The sequence below is a fragment of the Marmota flaviventris genome, chromosome 18, assembly GCF_047511675.1.
Source record: "Marmota flaviventris isolate mMarFla1 chromosome 18, mMarFla1.hap1, whole genome shotgun sequence".
Lineage (NCBI taxonomy): Eukaryota > Metazoa > Chordata > Mammalia > Rodentia > Sciuridae > Marmota > Marmota flaviventris.
The window spans coordinates 10,812,309-10,831,424 of record NC_092515.1 but is presented as its reverse complement, the minus strand read 5'-3'; the positions used below and the strand labels follow the sequence as shown (position 1 = coordinate 10,831,424).

General features: G+C 59.1%; 2 protein-coding genes across 4 annotated transcripts in view; both read left to right on the top strand.

Moving 5' to 3' along the window:
* The first annotated feature begins 3,676 nt into the window (after positions 1-3,676).
* Positions 3,677-12,871, top strand: Bcam (basal cell adhesion molecule (Lutheran blood group)). 2 transcript variants are annotated; one of them, XM_071604411.1, is made up of 16 exons: positions 3,711-3,801; positions 4,087-4,209; positions 5,565-5,686; positions 6,178-6,406; positions 6,490-6,560; positions 6,758-6,854; positions 6,939-7,121; positions 7,574-7,710; positions 8,043-8,199; positions 10,280-10,398; positions 10,493-10,634; positions 10,776-10,912; positions 11,079-11,223; positions 11,303-11,447; positions 12,233-12,350; positions 12,425-12,871. In XM_071604411.1, the coding sequence occupies exons 3-16, from the start codon at positions 5,612-5,614 to the stop codon at positions 12,428-12,430; spliced, it is 1,761 nt and encodes a 586-aa protein (XP_071460512.1). In that variant the 5' UTR covers positions 3,711-3,801; positions 4,087-4,209; positions 5,565-5,611; the 3' UTR covers positions 12,431-12,871. The 2 variants fall into 2 exon arrangements, with proteins under 2 accessions (XP_027801740.2, XP_071460512.1); XM_027945939.2 differs by lacking the exon at positions 4,087-4,209 and having other exon boundaries at positions 3,677-3,801.
* Positions 12,872-17,931: 5,060 nt separating this feature from the next.
* Positions 17,932-19,116, top strand: part of Nectin2 (nectin cell adhesion molecule 2) — a 28,140-nt gene continuing 26,955 nt past the window's right edge. For both annotated transcript variants that reach the window (XM_027945971.2, XM_027945972.2), the window contains exon 1: positions 17,932-18,249. In XM_027945971.2, coding sequence (XP_027801772.2) covers positions 18,162-18,249 — 88 coding nt within the window. In that variant the 5' untranslated portion in view covers positions 17,932-18,161. The remainder of the gene's footprint in view (positions 18,250-19,116) is intronic.

Here is a 19,116-nt window from a genome sequence, read left to right as displayed (position 1 = left end):
TCTGAAAGCTAATTAGGCTACACCATATATAAAACAAATGAGAAAAAGATAAGACTTGTCTATGAGAAGAGTCAGCCTTCCAGATCTGCAAGGATCCAACCAAACTTGGATCTAAAATATTCAGGAAAAAAATACATCTATATGGAACACGTGCAGACTTTTTGTCATTATTTTCTAAACAATAGAGTATATTGATTATATCACACATTGTATTAGGCATTATAAGGCATTGAGAGATGATTTAGAGTATACGGGGGTGTGTGCATAGGTTATATGCAAATACAGTGCCATTATATGTAAGGGACTTGAGCATCCTGGGGAGGGGTCTCCCGAAAACAATCTCCCATGGATAGCCAAGGACTGCTGTATACAGTCACGTGGCACATCACCTAAGTATCTCTCAGTCGACAATGGACCACAACTGCAACAGTGGTCCCATAAGATCACATGGCCCAGTGACGTCATAGCCGTCTTGGGCTGTGCGAGGCCACTGTGATGTTCAGCCGGTGGCAAAATTGCCTGACAACGCCTTTCTCGGAACACACCCCGGTTGTTAAGTGACGCACGCCTGTGTCTATACACATGAGCTCGCGAGGACGGAATTGGAAAATGATTTAATTCAGTGCACAATGTTTATTCATCCCATGCCAAGCACTGTCCTAGGCACTGCGGCGAAGCAGAGCAGTCCCTTTGCTCTTGGAGTTTAGAGTCTGTGCCAAGCAATAAAAAAAATAAACATACTGGATCTGGCAGCAATAAACGTTATGGAGGAAAAAGCGTGGTAAGAGAAGGGAGATCAGGAGGGGCCCGAGATGGGATGGCCAAGCAGAACCTTAACGATGATGACTGGGGGGGGGGGTCACAGGAGATTGGAAGCCAGGCGGAAGCTGCTCAGGCGAGGACTGGCCCAGCAGAGGGGAGAGCAGATGCTGGGGCTGAAGCTGGTGTGTCGGAGGAACGGCATGGCAGCAGGGACCCATGTGGGTGGTAGGTGGGATCAGGGAGGTGCCAGGGTCTTGTAAGCCACAGATAGAACGTTAGTTTTTACTGTGAGACAGAAGCCAAGGTTGACACAAGCAGATTTTTAACAAGATCCCTGTGGCTGTCTAGTGAGACTAAATTGTAGATGACAGGCAGTTGACGTTAACAATAGCAGTTCCTGCAAGTCTGTGCGAAGCCAAAGCTGGGGTGTCTGACTTCTCTCTTTCTTACACATCTGGCCTCACCCGGCACCTTAACAGGCTGGGTTCTTTTTTTTTCTTTTAAAGAGAGAGTGAGAGAGAGAGAGAGAGAGAGAGAGAGAGAGAGAGAGAATTTTTTAATATTTATTTTTTAGTTTTCGGCAGACACAACATCTTTGTATGTGGTGCTGAGGATGGAACCCGGGCCGCACGCATGCCAGGCGAGCGCGCTACCTCTTGAGCCACATCCCCAGCCCAGGCTGGGTTCTTGAAGGTGGAGAGCAGGTGGCTGACGAGGGCACCTACCCAAGTCCTGCCCAGGTAAGCAGGCCCACAAGCCAGGGACAGAAGAGCCAGGGAGTTGCTGTCTGGGGTCCCAGGGTGTAAGCTTGTCCTAGGGAGCCCTTGGGGCTGTCTTGGAAGGTGACTGTGTCCATGTAGTGTGTCCTGCGATGACCAGTCTGGGTGGAATTTGCATGTAAGCCTGTGGACCCCTGAGTTTGCACCTTGCAAACCTTCCCTGAGTACCTGCTTTGGGTCTGGGTGGGGGACACAACGGTAACCCAGAGAGCCCCGACCCTCACAGGGTTCATGGTCCAGTGGGGGAGACAGACCCAATGCAGACAGGTGTATGTGTTCCTCAGTCCCTTCATGGTTGATGGTCACTCGGCTACCTTGTCGTGGGGGGTAGAAACGCGGAATCAACACACAGACGCTGGGAGCTGGGGAGAGAACTGGCTGGAGACCCCCCTCAAGTCGTCGTCCAGTAGCTCAGTTTCTTTTTGGAATGCACACAACTGTTACAGGGTTCAAGTGGGGCGTGCCCGTCAATCATACATAAGCAAGACAATATCCATAAGCCAGTCATCTTCTGCCTGAAGTAACTGCACCGTGAGGAAACTCTAAATATTGCTGTCGTGGTGGAAAGCAATCTGGAAGGGTCTTTGGCCCTTACTGAGTCAGGGGTTTCATGCCCTGAAGCCCCTTTGCCCAGTAGTTTGGCAACGCTGACCACAAGTGCTGAGTATGTGGTTCCACCCCACCCTGCAGGCCCTCCTGTCAGGCCTGAGCAAACGTGGACATTTCAAGCACTTCTGAGCTGCTCCTAGATGCTTGCTAGCTGCGACTGAAAGTTATTCCAACAGACAGGGACTACCCAGAGTGCACAGGGCTGAGGTGGGGGTCCCAGGGGACTGAGAAGAATGGGGGAGCCTGAAGGAGGACTTCCTGGAGGAGGGGGTAGTGATGTTAATACCCAAAGGTCACCTTTCCCAGTGTAACAATGGCTCTCCTGTATGACTAATGGATTAAAAAAAAGTAGCTTTGACCAGTCTGGCCAATAATTCCCAGGCTGACCTGTTACTGAGCCCTCCCTCTGGTCAAATAGGCAAAGCCAGGGACCCAGGGGGGAGGTTTACAGTCTGTGTCACCTGATTGTGACATGGAGGTCCAGGGGCAGAAAGCTCCATTCTTACCAGTGAATGATCTGAGAGACCTGAGGAACCTCTCCCAACATGACCAGTGACCCCACATTCTGCCTAAGGTCCTAGACTAGCTTCTCCCAGACACCCAGTGCCACCCGCCTTCCCCTAGCCCCAACCAGCACCCTAGGGGTTTTGTTCCAGTCCGATTTGGGCCGTGAGAAGTCCTGAGGGTCTGATCTGTGACCTCCCTCAGTCAGACTTTAACGCTCCCTTGCAACCAAGGCTGGGCTCTTCCGCCCTCCCCAGGTGCCCTAGCCTCCTCCCCTCCTCCACTCACCTGCCCCGCCAGCAGGATTCTCCTCCCCTCCCCCAAGGTGGGGAGGGAATGAAGGGGAGAGAAGAAGCAGGAAGGGGGGTGACATTCCTGGGATTCCCTGGATGGGGAGAAGAGAGGGCGGGCCTTCCAGGGCAGAGAGAGGGAGCGAGCCCCGGGCCCCTCCGTCGCATCCTTCCAGAGGCCTAGGCGGAACTGAGATTGAAGACCATTCGAGATAAGAGATTGAACTGGTCAGTTCCAAGCCACTGACCGGTCACGTGAGTGGCGCCGCCACAGGGAAGGACATCACAGGGCAGACTGGGAGCAGTTGCTCTGGGACACTGGTAATGCTGGGGGCCACTAGCTAAACTGGGAGAGGCCACTGCTGGCCACTCGGTGTAAAATCCACGACGCAAGCCCAGGCTACTTGCCATAGTGGAAATGAGTCTCAAGGCCCCGGGTAGAATGAAGGGGAGCGGGTCCGCGATTGTCCGCTGAGATGCCAGATCGGGACATCCACTGGCCAGACTGGTTGGTCAGGGTCCCCCGCCGCAGGCGCTGCTCCGCAGAAGCGGGACAGCCGGGGGGGGGGGGGGGGGGGGGGCTTGGGGCGAGGACGACGGAGCTCTGGCCGGTCCGCGCGGGGCGGTGGGAGGTCCACCCGGGCAGTGGGAGGTCCTGGCGTTGCGCCCAGGTTGGCGAGGGGGTGTGGCCTGGGCGGAACCGGGGCGGGGCCTCTGTGCCAGCCCCGCAGCGGCGGAGCCCCAGCCCGGCTCAGTCGCCGCCGCCGCTGCGAACATGGAGCCCCCGGACGCCCGCGCCACCGCGCGCCCGGCCCCGCGCCTGCTGTGGCTCGCGCTGCTGCTGGCGGCGCACCCAGGTACGGCTCCCGCGGAGAGCAGGGCGGCACTGGGGGCGGCCCCTGGGGACGCGGGAAGGCGAGGGGAAGGGCCCCTTGCTCGCCCCAGGAAGCAAAATCTGGGGATCCCCCGGAGGAGGGACAAGGTGGCGTGGGGAAGTGCCCCTCCTAGCGAGAGACTGGGACAGTCAGGCAGGAAAGTTGGGGAAGAGACCACCTGAGAAGTGAGACCCTTTCCAAGTCGGGGACCCTGGAATCTGGGCTGTGTCCCCTAGAATCTGAGCCCTTCGGCTCCTGTTCCCTCAGACCCAAGAGTCCAAGCGCCTGGTGGCCAAGGTGGCTTTCCCCATGACACAGAAGACCAAAACCCCAGAGCTGTCCCCTCAAAGATTCTCAAGTTTCGAGAGATATAGGCACCCCTATGAAAAGGTAGGGACCCTATGCCTAAACCAGTGATTCATACAATTTGAGGATGTCCCCAGCCTAAATTCAGAGTCCCAGTTCAATAAAGAATGGGCCTCCCTTGGAAAGGGCCAGAGTACCAGCCCTGGGCAGTCAACGGTGGAACAAAGTGTTTCCGAGTGACAGATCCCCTTCCTGGGGCCCCAGATAAATCCATGCACCTGCAAGATGGAGGGAGGGGAGAGGACCCTGAGGCTGGGGACAAGGGAACAGGCATATGAAAGAGATCGAGAAGAGAGAGAGGGCATCTCTGCCTACCCTGGCTGTCTGCTGTTCAGACCCGTCCCCGGGCACCAGCCTGGCCCCTGTTCACTCCCCTGGGGGAAACTGGGGCCAGAAGTTGGGGCCTGGATTGGTACAAGCATGGTAAATAGTGGGTCCCCAGGGGTAGGCCTGGGCCAGGCTGGGCGGGGAGCGGTAGACAAGTTCTAAGAACTGAGGGCGGTGCCAGGATGCCAGCCCAGAGGGTAAGGAGCGCATGGAGTTCCCGCAGGAACTGTTCTATCTGCCAGGACCTGATGGGAGTTGGGACCCAGCCTCCTACGCCTCCAGGCCCTGGGAGTCCAGGCCCCCAGCCCCTCTCCCTAGGACCTGAGTCCAGGTCCCCATCTGCCTTCTCCCTCTGGACCCCAAATCCTGGCCTGCCCCTCTCCTGTGCTGAGGTGACTCACCTTACCCTCTTCACTGCTCTATTAAAGAGACAGGGGGGCCAAGGGGCGGGTAGGGGGCTCTGGCGCCAGGCTGGGCAGGTCTCAGCCAGCCTGTCCCTCCCACATTCCTGAAACCTGCCCAGCCCTGTCCCCCCTCACCACCCCCACACACCCATCCCTGCCTCAGCCCTCAGTTCCGGCCCTCAGCAGCAGCCCACACCCCAGCCCCCCACGCATGAGAGAGCAGAAGGGCCCAGGAGCTCAGAGATGGAGTCTGGGGGAGAGCAGGGAAAGGCGGGGCCAGGGGCTGAGCAGGAGACCCGGGGTGAGAGGTGCCGGTGGAGCGAGACCTCTACGGTGTGTCGCTGCACCGTCCCTGCCCAGGGTGCTGGAGGCAGGGGAGGAGCCAGGCCTGGCCCTGCCCTTGAGGGGCGTTTGCTCTAGTGAAGAAGCCAGGACAGATGAAGTGTAATCCCAGGGACACTGGGGAGGGGGGGGGGCTTTAGTTCTGCAGGTGAAGGGAGACAGGGCAAGAAATGCTCATGGGGCTGGGAGACACAGACCCTGAGGGAGGAGGCTGGGTCTGAGGGAGGGGGCTGGGCCTGGACCCTGGGTCCTGTCTGGAAGGGGCTCTGTAGGTGGCCATGGGAGAGCTTGACTGCTGTCCTGCAGGTTCCCAGGCCAAGGTGCATGTGTCTGTGCCTCCACTGGTGGAGGTGATGCAAGGAAAGCCCGTCACCCTGGACTGTACCCCCTTGGAGAACCCTGACCATTTTGTGCTGGAATGGTTCCTTGTGAGTGTTTGGCTGGGGGTCTGGGGACCAGGCTGGGGAGCAGGAGGGACAGGGAATCAGGACACACCCGGGATGTCCTCTTCAGAATCCAGAGGGCTTTGAAAGGGCCGTCCATCTGTGTTTCCACTTTACAGATGGGAACTTGGGGCTCGGCCAGGGGAGAGGGGAAAGGCCTCTCCAAGGTCCTGGACAGGGCTGAGGATAGAGGGAGTCCTTCAGAACGCTGGCTTTCGGGAGAGGGACCACATGGGGACAGACACTGAGAAAGCCGGAGCCTGGAGAGGAGGAGAGGAAGTGAGAACTGAGGGCAGCAGAGTGGAGACGGGGAGGAGAGACGGGCACAGAGATGGGGGAGAGGGACACAGAGGAAGGGAGGGGAGAGGCCAGGATGGCAGCAGGAGGACGAGACAGACCCATGAGGTGGCAGGAGGACAGGGAGGGTGACAGAGTGAGATTCGGTGGCCAGAGCTGAGACATCCCCCCACACACAGACCGACCGCTCCGGCACGCGCCACCGCCTGGCCTCTGTTGAGCAGCAGGGCTCCCAGCTCCAAGGCACAGTGCATGACTTCCGGGGCCGCAGCCCCCCGTACCAGCTGGACTCCCAGGGGCGCCTGGTGCTGCCCCAGGCCCAGGTGGGCGACGAGCGGGACTATGTGTGCGTGGTGAGAGCTGGGGCTGCGGGCACCACTGAGGCCACCGCAAAGCTCCGCGTGTTCGGTGAGTGTCCCCAGGCACCCCAAGAGGGGCCAGGCAGGCGAGGATCCGGGGAAGGCCTCCTGACATGAACGTGTTCCCCACAGCAATACCAGAGACCACTGAGGTGACCCCCAACCGAGGGACGCTGTCCGTGATGGAAGAGTTGGCCCAAGAGGTACCTCGGGACAACCCTGATGCCAGGGTCCTGAGGGGGGGAGGGCTCTGGGCTGCTTAGTCTGAGCAGCAGGGGACAGGGCTCTGGGGAGAGGGAGCCCGGACTCCTGCATCTAATGGGGAGAGATGGAGGGAAGAGGGGACCCAGACTTCAGGGTCCTGGCCCAAAGCCCAGGGCCACGCCCATATCTGCCTCAGATTGCCACCTGCAGCAGCCGGAATGGGAACCCAGCCCCCCGGATCACGTGGTATAGAAACGGGCAGCTCCTGGACGTGCCCATGGAGGTGAATTCTGGTGAGCAGCACAGGGACCCAGAGAGCCCCAGGTGGGAGTGGCCAGGCCAGGAGGCTGGCTGAGCGCCCCCTCCCTCATTCCTAGAGGGCTACATGACCAGCCGGACAGTCCGCGAGGCCTCGGGCCTGCAGTCCCTCACCAGCACCCTCTACCTGCGGCCCCGCAAGTTGGACCGGGAGGCCAGCTTCCACTGCGCTGCGCACTACAGCCTGCCCTTGGGTAACCAGGGCCGCCTGGACAGCAGCCCCTTCCACCTCACCCTGCACTGTGAGTCCCCATGGTCCCCCAAGCCCTGACCTGGGATCCACACCACACGGAGGCCCAACCCTCCACGCTCCCCTCTGCTCACCCCACCTCCTGCTGAAACATGAGAGGTGTTGGCTGCTGACCTCTGGCCTCTGACCTCAGATGATAACTCAGGCCCCATCCTGACCTCTGCTGGCTCCTCAAACCCCGTGGACTGCTCCACCCTCTCACACTGAACAGGGTCCCCACATGACATCTGGCCCCAAATGTCCCACTGACATGTCACCCACATCCACCTCTGATCCTTCACCTGTACCCTCAGCTTATCAACCTCTGACCTCTGGTGCCCACTCTCAGAAGATGAACTGACCCTTGAAACAAACGATCCCTAACCTTGGGCCAAGGCTGACGTCTCTCTCTTCGTCTGACATTGACCCTGATCATGACTCCCGTCTTCCCTGCCCTGCCCCCAGATCCCACGGAACATGTGCGGTTCTGGGTGGGCAGCCCGTCTACCACAGAGGGCTGGGTACGTGAGGGCGACTCTATCCAGCTGCTCTGCCAGGGGGACGGCAGCCCCAGCCCGGAGTACACGTTCTTCCGCCTTCAGGTGACCCATCCCACAGTCCCTTTGGATTCGTGGCCCCGATCTCTGCAATTACTAACCTGCACTAACTTTCTTTTCTTTTTCTTTCTCCCTTTTTTCTTTTACTCTTTCTTTTCTTTCTTTCTTTCTTTTTTTTTTTTTTTTTTTGCGGCCCTGGGGCTGGCGCCCAGGGCCTGTGCATGCTAGATAAGCGCTCTGCTGAGCCATACCCCAGACCCCAACCTGTCATTGGGACTTGAGTGCCTCTGGGCTTTGCAAAGCTCCTGAGACGGTGACCCCTGACCCCACTGGACCAGGGTGGCCCCTGAGCCCGGTTCCTCTCTCTGGCCACCCAGGACAAGCAGGAGAAAGTGCTGACCATAAACCTGGAGGGCAACTTGACCCTGGTGGGGGTGAACCGGAGCCAAAGCGGGACCTACGGCTGCAGAGTAGAAGATTACGATGCCGCTGAGGAGGTCCAGCTCACCAAGACCCTGGAGCTGCGTGTGGCCTGTGAGAGAGCGCCCCGGGGAGCGGGAGGGGGCCCCGGGGAGCAGGAGGGAGCCCGGGATAGCAGGAGGGGGCCCTGCGTCCACAGCCCGGCATTTACTCTGCTCATCCTGACTTGGCTGAACAGTCAGGGAACCCAACCCTAACCCTCCCTGCCCTGTTCAGTGAACCCTCCACAGACCAAGTGCGTACTGGTTCCATCTCCCCTCTGCTTGCTGTCTTGCTGGGGTGTCTGCTCTGTTCCTCTCCCCGGGGCCCCTGCCTGCCTCCTCCAGTGTACCTGCACCAGCTGCCGGAGAGCTCCTTCCAGAGCACACACCTGATCCCCCCACACACACTTAGCACCCGTCACGGCTCCCCAGGGCCCAGGGGAGAAAGCTCAGCTTTCAAGGCCCACCTGGCCAGCTTCGCTATCCGCTGACCCTTCTCCCCTTCAAGGCTCTCTCCCCACCCCACCTGAGCGAGTCCCCATCCTGTCTCCCGTGGACTTCCAACTGGTCTCTTACATCTGGGTCTCTAAGACGCCTGCGCAGTTAACTTTACAAGGCAAAGCTCAGCTTTCCTTAGCATCCCTCCCTGGAGTCTGCTCTGCAGTAGGTACTGGGGACACGTCTGTGAGCCAGACCAACCAGTCTCCAGCCACCCTGGTAGGGAAGAGGTTCGTTAAATGCTAAAGGAGACCCTTCCACTAGCACCGGTGTTATCTATGTGCCATGACACTGATAAGATCCAAGAACTGGCCCGGAGGAGCGGGGACTCTTTTAGATGGGAAAGTTTGCCATTTGTCACCTGATAGTGACATGGGAGTCCCTGGGGACCCACCTCTGTTAGGAGTCAGGAGCTGGAGGAAGCAAGATTGGGCAGGGGACAAGATGTGGCCCTTGTCTAAAGAAGGCCTTGTTTGGACCCACAGGAACCTGGGATGCCAGGGCGGTCCCTCACAGTTGTCCCTAGTTGGAATAAGTGGGCTGGACCTTTCCAGTGTGCTGCCCGGGGAAGGGGGCATGACCTTGGACTAGGGGCTCCCTGCAGCTGAGGCAGTTCCCAGAGAGGGCTGACAGCTGAGGGCTGGCAGCTGCTATCCTCAGCAGCTGGGAGAACAGATCCTTCAGTGCTGTGAGGAAATCTGTGTGTCCTCAACAGGGGGCCGGGAGGCCTCTGTGAGAAGGGGACACGCGAGTAAGAAATTGAAGAGTGAAAGCAGACACACAAAGATCTAGATGAGATACACTGTGGGCAGAGTGAGTGGGTGCAAAGGCCCTGAGGCAGGGCAGGACTTGGTGTCCTCGAGAAAGCCAGTAAGAGGCAGGGTGGCTGGAACTTAGCAGGCAAGAGAGGACAGTGGGGGATGGGCAACAAGGTGGGACAGGGCCAGACCAGGCCAGACCAGGCAGGAACTCCTGGGCAGCATCAAGGAGTTTGGCCATAACGCCAAGGGTAGCAGGGAGCCAGATTTGGAGCAGAGGGGAGATGGAACCAGTATGCACTTGGTCTGTGGAGGGTTCACTGAATAAGGCAGGGAGGGTTAGGGTTAGGGTACCCAAGACAGGTGCACCCAAGGATTAGCGCTGGAAGGAAGCAGGAGGATTCGTGGGGGAGGGGGCAGAACAAATAGAGTCTTAGAGAAATGATGGGTGTTGGGAGAGAGGGAGGATGGAGGCCTGGGTGTCGCTCAGGGGTGGTCTGGGTGGCCAGGCGCCATGGCACATGCCTGTAATCCCAGCCACTTGGGAGGCTGAGGCAGGAGGATCACAAGTTCAAGGCCAGAGTGGACAACTCACTGAGACCTCCCCCAAAATAAAAAGGGACGGGAATGTGACTCTCTTCAGTAAAAAAAAAAAAAAAGGTTGGAAAGTCCCAGGAGCACCTCTCTCCCAAGGTCGTCCATTAACCTTGGGCTCAGATGTCCCCTCTGGAGGAAAGTGGCCGAGCTTGGCATATATTCCTAAGTGTGGCCCAAGGGCCTGGAACTGAATCAGGTCTTCTCTGCTGACGATTGTCCATCAGTGTCCACCCGGGCAGCCCTGGAGAGCCCTAGAGTGGGTGAGGGCTGGGGAAGGTGACTTGCTGTCCCCTTCTCCAGACCTAGACCCCCTGGAGCTCAGCACCGGGGAGGAGCTCTCCGTGCTCCTCAACAGCAGCCGAACCGCAGTGAACTGCTCCGCGCGCGGCCTGCCCGCCCCCACCCTGCGCTGGACCAAGGTGGGAAGGAAAGGGGCCTCCGGCCTGCGCCCGCACCCCTGGCCTCCACCCGCCCTTCCTCATGGCTCTGCCTGGCTTTCTCCTCCCCCCCCAGGACTCAGTGCCCCTGGGGGACGGCCCCACACTCTCTCTCAGCCCCGTCACCTTCGACTCTGCTGGCACCTACGTGTGCGAGGCCTCCATGTCCACCGTCCCCTTCCTCAGCCGCGTCCGGAGCTTCAAGCTGCTGGTCCAAGGTTCGGGGCGGGAGTCAGCTCGGGTGGGGAAGACCGCCAGGGGGACCGGCGGGGTGGTCTGGCCCCTGTCCCCTCTCCCCTTCCTCTCCCTTCCCACGTGTGCCTCCCACTGTCTTTTTTCTGGTCGCCACCCACCCACAGGGTCGCCCGAGCTAAGGGCAGAGGAGATGGAGCCCAAGGCAGAGGGCGGCTGGACGGAGGGGGACGAAGTCAGGCTGACCTGCTCGGCCCGGGGCCACCCGGAGCCTGAACTCACCTGGAGTCAGCTGGGTGGCCGTGTAAGGGACTGTCCTCTGCACCTGCACCTCCCTCACTAAGCCCCGCGGGAGACCCTGACCTTCACGGATCCGCTCCCGTCCCCAGACTCTGGGGGGTTGGACACCTTCACCTCTGCCCTCAGCCCTGCCCTTGGTCCCTGGGCCGGCCTGACCCCAGCCTCCACAGCCTGCAGAGCCAGTCCTCGGAGGGCAGGGCTGGGTGAGCAGCTCCCTGACCCTGAAGGTGACCAGTGCCCTGGGACGCGAGGGCGTCGCCTGTGAGGCCTCCAACCCCCACGGGAGGGTCAGCCACGTCTTCCACTTCGGCACAGGTGAGCAGCCCTGGGGGAGGGGAGCCGGGAGGGGGGCACGAGCCCCGACTGAGCCCCTCCGCCCTCCCTCTCCCTGCAGTGGCCCCCCAGACGGCCCAGGCCGGAGTGGCCGTCATGGCCGTGGCCGTCAGCGTGGGCCTCCTGCTCCTCGTGGTGGCCGCCTTCTACTGCATGAGACGTAAGGGGCGCCCTGGCTGCTGCCGGCGGAGAGAGAAAGGGTCCCCGTGAGTGTCTTAGGACCCCAGCCGTCCCTCCACGCCCAGCCCACAGCCACCAGGCCACGCCCTCTGCGCAGCCCCAAACCCTGCCCCCTCCACCCGCAGCCCAGTTCCACTGCCCCAGCCCGCCTCCTCCCCCAAGGCTGCCTCGCCAACTTCAGCCCACCCAGACCTGTCCCCAAGTCCCTCTCAGCACTCCCACCCCCGCTGCTGCAGCCCGTGTCCTCATCACTTCATCTGCTCCTCCCCATCCCCACCCGAACGCCAACGTGGCCCTGACCCCATCCCAATGCCAGCTCTCCAGTCTCAGCCCGTCGCCACTCAGAACGTCCCTACGGCTCAGGAGGCTGAGGCAGGAGGTTCTCAGTTCAAAGCCAGCCCCAGCAACTTAGCCTTAAGCAACTCAGCGAGACCCTGTCTCTGAATAAAATATAAAAAAGGGCTGGGGACGTGCCTCAGTGGTTAAGCGCCCCTCAGGGGTCAGCCCCTGATGTCTATAAAAAAAAGAACTTCCTTGGCCATCTCCTGACCCCAGCCGTTACCACCCCAGACCGCCTCCCCTCTACGCTCATCCCGACCCCTGGCCTAGGGCACCTCAGCCCCAACCCACAGCCGCTGCAGACCCCTCAAAAAGGGGCCCCACCAGATCTGCCGACCCCTTGGCCATCCCTCCAGCCCCACCACACACTCCAGCCCTCTGCCCGCCACCGTCCCTAACCCAGTACCACCCCAGCCCAGCCCAAGTCCTTCCCCCACGTGACCACTTCCCCGCGGGGCCCTTCTCCCTACAGGCCACCTGGGGAGCCAGAGCTGAGCCACTCAGGGTCCCAGCGGCCAGAGCAGAAGGGCCTTCTCGTGGGAGGTTCCTCTGGAGGAGCCAGGGGTGGCAGCGGGGGCTTTGGAGACGAGGTGAGTGAGGGCCTGGGCCCCCTGGTGACAGGGACCTGCCGGAGCACAGGCTGAGCGCCCCACTTTCTCCACAGTGCTGAGCCCAAGGACCTCCTCAGGCTGTCACTGGACAGAGCTGCGGGCATCAGAACCCTGCTCGCCCGCCCGCCCGCCCCCTCTTCCTTCTCTCGGGCCCTCCCTTCCTTCCTCTGCCTGCTGGGCAGAGACCCACGCGGCCAGCGGCCTTCAGCCTCTGGGAGGGAGGGGGGCCGGGGGTGGCTGGGAGGGGGCCTTCCTCCAGGGATGGTGACTCTCCCAGGCCCCAGAATAGCTCCTGGACCCAAGCCCAGGGCCCTGCCTGGGACAAGGCACCGAGGGTCCCCGGCCGGGGCTATTTTTACCTCCTGCCTCTCTTGCTGGTTCCCCCCACCTGACGTCCTGCTGCATAGTCTGACACTGGAGCCCCTGCCCGCCCTCACCCCCAGCCCACCATCTGTGGACACTGGAGTCTGGAATAAAGGCTATCTGACATGGCGACACCATCCTGTGGCCAGATCTTCCTCTGGCGGTCAGGGAAGGGAAGCAGAGTGCAGGTGACCCCCTCCCAGCTGCCTTGCCCTGTCCACTTCCTCTTGAGACCTCAGGAGAGTCTGATGTCATGGAGAGAGAGGAGAGAGAGGGCTCCCGGAGGTGGCTCAGCCGGGGAAGGTGGAAGAGAGAGGCTGGGGTCCTCCCCCAAGGTCAGGGAGTGACCAGTGCCTGCTCGGGAATGGGGTGCTGTCCCCTTAAGGAAAAATTCCAGTCTCTGGCCAGAGCCCCCCAGGGAATTAAGGCCGGGAGGGGACAAGAGCTCTCCCAGAAGTAGAGTTGATGGAATTAGGGATGGAGCCGCCTCCTGGGGGGGGGCGGTCCTGGCTCCTGCAGCAGGATTCCCTGAGGAAGAAGGGAGGCCGGGATCTGATGTGGATGACCGGCCTGGGCTGGCCAGGACAGACTCTGAGGCCCAGGAAGAGGGATGTGAGGAAGGATGGAAAGACTCAGGGTGGGTAGGAGGGAGGGGTGGGCAGGGCTCAAGAGTTAAAAGAGAGGAGGCAGATTTAGGGGGAGACAGAGACAGAAAAAGTGAAAAAGAAAACCTGGGTTCAGAGAGAGGGTTACAGCCAGAAAGGGAAAGAGAAAATGTTGAAAGAGGCAGCTCAGAAGCATTTGGGAGGCAGGCACCAGTGACCTTGGCTGGGTGAATCCACCTCTGAGCCTTGATTCTTGGGCATCACACGGAGACAAGTCCCACTTTGGCCCCTAGAGGGCAGCCGTGAGGAGTCAGCCCCATGCAAACCAGCGACTGTGCTAGATCAGCCCGAGGTGAGGGATGAGGGTGCCTCTCCTCCCGGATGCCCCCCCCAAGCCTTCCTGGTCTCACTCTCCTCCCACAGTTTGCTTCTTCCACCAAGTGAGATCTGGCACCAAGGGAAATTGGTGACAGTAGTCTCCTGTAGGTGACCAGGCAGTCTGCAGAGACCCAGAGCGGAAGAGCTCAGATAAAGGCACTCCTATCTCAGAGGATTTATTGAATTCATTTAAAACAAAGGTGCTCGGGTGCAGTGGCACACACCTGTAATCCCAGTCACTGAAGAGGCTGAGGCAGGAAGATCGCAAGTTTATCTAGTACCCACCCGCCTCCCCTCAAAAAACAGCAAACACACAGAGGATCAGAGGGTGGAGAGGAGAATTTAGTGAACTGAACAAGGAAAGTGTTGAGGACAAAGCTGGGCACAGGATACTTGTGCAGCAATGTTAGCTATTACTCCAATGCAAGGAAGAATGGAGGGACGCAGAGGAAAGCCAAAAAGTTTCCTTTATTCTCGGGATAGGACCAGGTGCGGAAAGAGGCCACTCTAAGGACAGACACTGGTAAAGGGAGTCTGGGAGTGAACAGATGGGCCAAGGAGGGGAAAGGGGACCCCAGGGAGGACAGAGTTCTCCACCCAGCACCTGGTCCCCAAGTTAATGAGGTAGTGCCTCAGCCTGTCCCCCAGAAAGACACATTTGCATAAGGTCCCTCATCTACATGGCATCCCAGATAATTTGCATACAGATGGCAGTCTGTCCCACCCCAGAACTACCCTCGCTCCCATCTTGGCCAAGGGCTGGGTGGAGGAGAGAGGGAAGGCAGAGCCGAAGGATCCGGGCTCCCAATATCGGGGCTTCCTGTTCCCAGGAGCATGGCCACCCTCCACCTGGCCTTCAGGGCCTCCTCAGGTGCAGCTCCTCACACGCAGAGTTCCTCTCTCCCTGTCCCCACCATGCTTGGTGACATGACACTTCCCTGGAAAGCCTTTCCCCCGTGTCCCCCACTGTAACAGACTTGATTATTGGTACAGCGCTGGCCTAGCATGCGTGAGGTTCGATCCCCGACACCCATAAAAATAAATAAAATAAAGGTATTGTGTCCTATATTTTAGTATCTTAATATCTACAACTAAAGATATTAAAAAAAAAAAAAAAAACTTGACTATCTTTCCAAACCTGGACATCTGGGATTCTGAAAAGTGATTCCTGTTCCTGGAATGTCCCAGGAATCTACACATCTTCTGAACTTGGAGAGATTGTATTAGTAAGGCTGTGTTGGGTTGTAAATGACCAAAAAAAAAGGCAGCAGAGCTGATGGGTGTGGTCCCAGCAACTCAGGAGGCTGCAGTAGGAGGATCGCAAGTTGGAGACCAGTCTGGGCAACTTGGTGAAACTCTGTCTTAAAATAAAAAATAAAAAGGGGTAGGGATATAGATCTGGAGTAGAATGCCCCTGAGTTCAATTCCTAGTACTGCAAAAGAAAAAAAGGAGGAGGAGAAAGAAAGAAGGAAGGTAGGGAGGGAAAAAAGCAGGCAGCAAAGTGAAAAATTCATGTAAGGGGAAAATGTTTCATTCAAATATTTGAGAAGTGAAAGTGTTGATGGCCTTCAGGCAAAGCTGGATCTAGGAGCTCAAATTGATTCCCATTCTTGAAACAATGCCAGTGGCCAGGAGGATCAAATATTCTGATTGGCCATGTCTAGGTTGGCCTTACTCTGAACCAAGTAATAAGGACTGAGTAATGAGGAAACCTGGGGTGGTGGCAGTGGGAGCCGTTGCTGCTGGGAGAAGAGAGAGCAGTTCCGGGCAGATAAAGTACTTGACATCAACTTCAAGACTCCATCAGGAGGCCTTTGGCCCCATGTCCCTTCCTCTTGGTTATGGCTCTTCAGTGAAGTGCCACCTCTGGGACTCCTTGACACTGGAAGTTGACTCCTGAGGCATGGGACCCACCCAGTCATTTGTCAATAAAGGTGGTGGTGCTCAGCCTTACTCATGCCCCCATGTGCATGTGGCCTGGTGGTGTGAAACTCCAGCCAATACTCCTGGGCCTTCCTTTTGGGCTCACCCACAAAGACCAGCAAGGACTAAGCCAAGCCCTGGACCCTGGAAGAGCGGGTGCTGGGGGCCTTCCTGGAAGAAGCTTCCCTGGGCATGGGTTCTTTTGCTCAAGGGAAAAATGGGGAGCAAGGCAGGTTTGCAAAGAAATTGAGCAGGGCTAGTCTAAGAGCCAGACCCTGGCCCTCTAACCTGGCCCGGGACTTGGGAGAGAAGATCAGCGAGATCTGAAGGGCATTATGTACTGGCTTGTCCAGCTGGCCTCACACCAGGCTTGTGTCCAGCCTGAGGTAGATGCTAAGAATCACACTGTCCAGGTTCAAATCTCAGCCTTGCTACTTCCTTGCTGATGGCTTGGGGATTAACAGCCAGTCTGTGCCTCAGTTTACTTTTCAATGAAATGGGGAAACGTTTTTTCAACCCCCCCTTCGTGGGGTTCTTGTGAGGAATTAACTAAGACAAACAGATACTTAGCGCAGCGTCAGTCCCAGATTGTCTTTCCACAACTATGACTTTAGGTGAAGTCACTTCATCTCTGTGCCGCACTCATGTAGGGTGCTGAGTGGGTTAACACTTGCAATGAGCAGCGCCGGGCACAGGGTGCTATACACGAATTAATATTATCACCAACAAGAGGGGTCAGTAAGAGCTTCTGCTACTTGGGATTGTGGCCCCTCTGGGAAGGAAAGCCAGGTCTGGTGCAGGTGGAAAGGGAGGGTCTAGCCTTCGCAGGTGGTCCTCTTGCTAGCAAGAAGTCCCCAAGCGCTTGCCCAAGCCGACTAGCTTGGCACCTCCTCGCCCAGGAGGATCTCAGCTCTCAAGCCCTCAGAGGTATCCCCTCCCTCGGCCTCCGGCTCACTGCCCTCACCCGGGCCAGGCTGGGCGGCCTCACCAGCTCCCCCGGCAGCCCGAGGAATGTTAAGAGGTGGGGGTGGGGAGGAGCAGAGCCGCCTGGGAGACAAAAGGGCCGAGTCAGAGCGTAACACAAAGACGTGAGGAGGCTGGGGAGATAGGGGAAGTGGGACAAGGACACGGGGAGGGACTGGCAGGTCCGGAGGCCGGACCCTAGCCCAGCCTCCTACTACCGGCCCGGCCAGCGAAGCACCGGGGCGGGTCTGGGCTGCCCCCTGGCGGGAGCCGGCGATAAGACTATGGCGAGGACCCTGTATGAAAGGTGGATACGAGGACTCCAGAGAGGGGACATAGAACACAGAAGCAGGGACAGAGACATGAAGAGAGCGACACATTGACAAAGACACATTGAGACGCGAAGAGAAAAAGAGGCAGAGACACAGAGACACACACAGAATCAAAGGGATGGAAAGAAACATGGGGAACAAGTGACACAGAAACATTGATAGACAAAGACAGACCAGAAGCAGAACGACACCGAGACCGAAAGACCCAGCGACAGAGAAACACGGTGACGGAGACCGACGCGCAAAAATACTGAGACACACACAAAGACATTAAGAGAGAAATCTAGGAGAAAGCAACGTGGTGACACCCAGAATCCGAGGCAGAGGAAGACACGAGCGTATTCTGAGAGGTGCCCACGATGCGACACAGACGCGGAGCCAGGGGCTAGGTCTCGGGAAATCGCTCGGCCAGGACGGGTGGGGGCGGGGTCTCAGTATGGGGCGGGGTTCCAGAGGGGGCGTGTCTATGAGAGCCCACGTGATCACGCAGGTGCGATAAAGGTCCAGGGTTTTGCAAAAGAGGGCGGGATTAGAGCTGTGGGCGGGCTGAGACCTGGCCCGACCCAGCTCCTGGGGAGGGGAGGATAGGCTATTCGGAGGGAGGAGGGCGGGGCCGGAGAGGAGGCGTGGCTTCGCGGGGGCGGAGACGGCCGGAAGTTCCAAAGGGGGCGTGACAGAACCCTAGTGGGCGGCGTGGAAACGTGGAAAGGGCGCGGGAGGAACGCTTTGGGGCCAGGGAGCGTTGTTAGGATTCCAAAGGGGCGGTGTTTAACACCAGGAGAGGGCGGAGACTAGCTCTGGGGGCGGAGCGATCGTAGACTCCTTGGAGGAGCGGGTATAAAATCCCGGGAGAGGACGGGTGGAGAACACTGGAAAAGGCGATCCTAGAACACCGGGGAGGGACAGGTGTGGAATTCGGGGGGTGTGGTCCGAACACCAGGACGGGGAGGGGCCAGAGCCCGGGTTCGACTCGGTCGGGGGAAGGGAAGGGGTGGGTCCTGTGACGTCAGCGAGTCCGAACGGCCGGAGCTAAGCTAGGGGCCCGGGCGTGGATCCTAAGAGCGGGATCGGGAAAGCTGAACCAGAGCAGAGCGGGGAGAACCGTGCGCGACCGGAGCCGGCCGCAGCCGAATCACTCAGGCACCTGCTCGACCGTTCAGCCGATTGGCGCACGCACAGTGGCCCGCAGGCCCCCGCCCCGGCCCAGTCCGCTCCCGGGCCCCCCATGGCCCGGGTCGCCGTCCTCCCGCCGTCAAGATTGTCGCCGACACTGCCGCTGCCGCTGCTGCTGCTGCTGCTGCTTCGGGAAACAGGTGAGAGGAACCGCGGACGCCCTTCCCTCCCTTCTGAGTGGAGGAACCCCGAGTACCTTCCCCCACTCCCCCTGGTTCACCGAGGCCCCTCTCTCGTGCCCCTTCCAGAATGTCCCTTCCGACTCCGACGCCTTCCCCTACACACCCTATTTTGTCTGAGTCCTGAAAATCCCTCTATGTCCCTCTCTTCACACCCTCCTTAATCCCTACCGCCCATGCTACCCGGGACTTCTCTGTCCCCGTCCCCCCTTGGTCAGATCCTCCGGCCGCCGAAGTGGTGAAATCTGAGGTCTGTGGGAGGCCTCGCGCCCCCTCCCCATCCTGGGCTAATCAGTGATTCGGGATCTGGGTATCCGTCTCCGGTGCCCCCCTCAGGAATGTGGAGAATGTTCCCCCACCCCCAGCAGGACGGTCGTGGTGGTGTGGAAGACTCCCCCCACCCCTCATTTTTCTTTCTTGTCAGGTCGGACGTCTGAGCCTTGGGGGGGTCAAGGGCAAGGGGCCAGACGTCGAGATCCGCTGGAGGAGGGACTGGGAGCTCGGACCTTGGGGTCGGTGGCGGGCGGAGGATGAGAGTTCCTGCAGCGCCCTGGGGGGAAGGGCCTGTGCTGGGCCCTCCAACCCTGGATCTCAAGGAGTTTGCGGGCTCTAAACACTGGTTCTAGAAAAATTAAGGGCTGGGGGTTCCGTCTCCCGGGTCCCAGGTAGAATGGAGGCCAGAGGCTGTCACTAACCGAGGTCTAGGTAGAACTGGGGGCAGGAGGGGCTCAAACTTTTGTGAGCCGGGGCCTCTGTCTTCTGGATTCCAAGTAGAACTGGGGACAGAAGGCTTAATTCGTGGGTTTCAGGTTTAATTGTGGGCAGAGG

Coding starts and splice junctions, on each gene's coding strand:
- Bcam (XM_027945939.2), top strand. CDS start 3,720: ATGGAGCCCCCGGACGCCCGCGCCACCGCGCGCCCGGCCCCGCGCCTG. Junction 10,913..11,078: donor GGAGTCAGCTGGGTGGCCGT/GTAAGGGACTGT, acceptor CAGCCTCCACAG/CCTGCAGAGCCAGTCCTCGG. Junction 11,224..11,302: donor CGTCTTCCACTTCGGCACAG/GTGAGCAGCCCT, acceptor CTCTCCCTGCAG/TGGCCCCCCAGACGGCCCAG.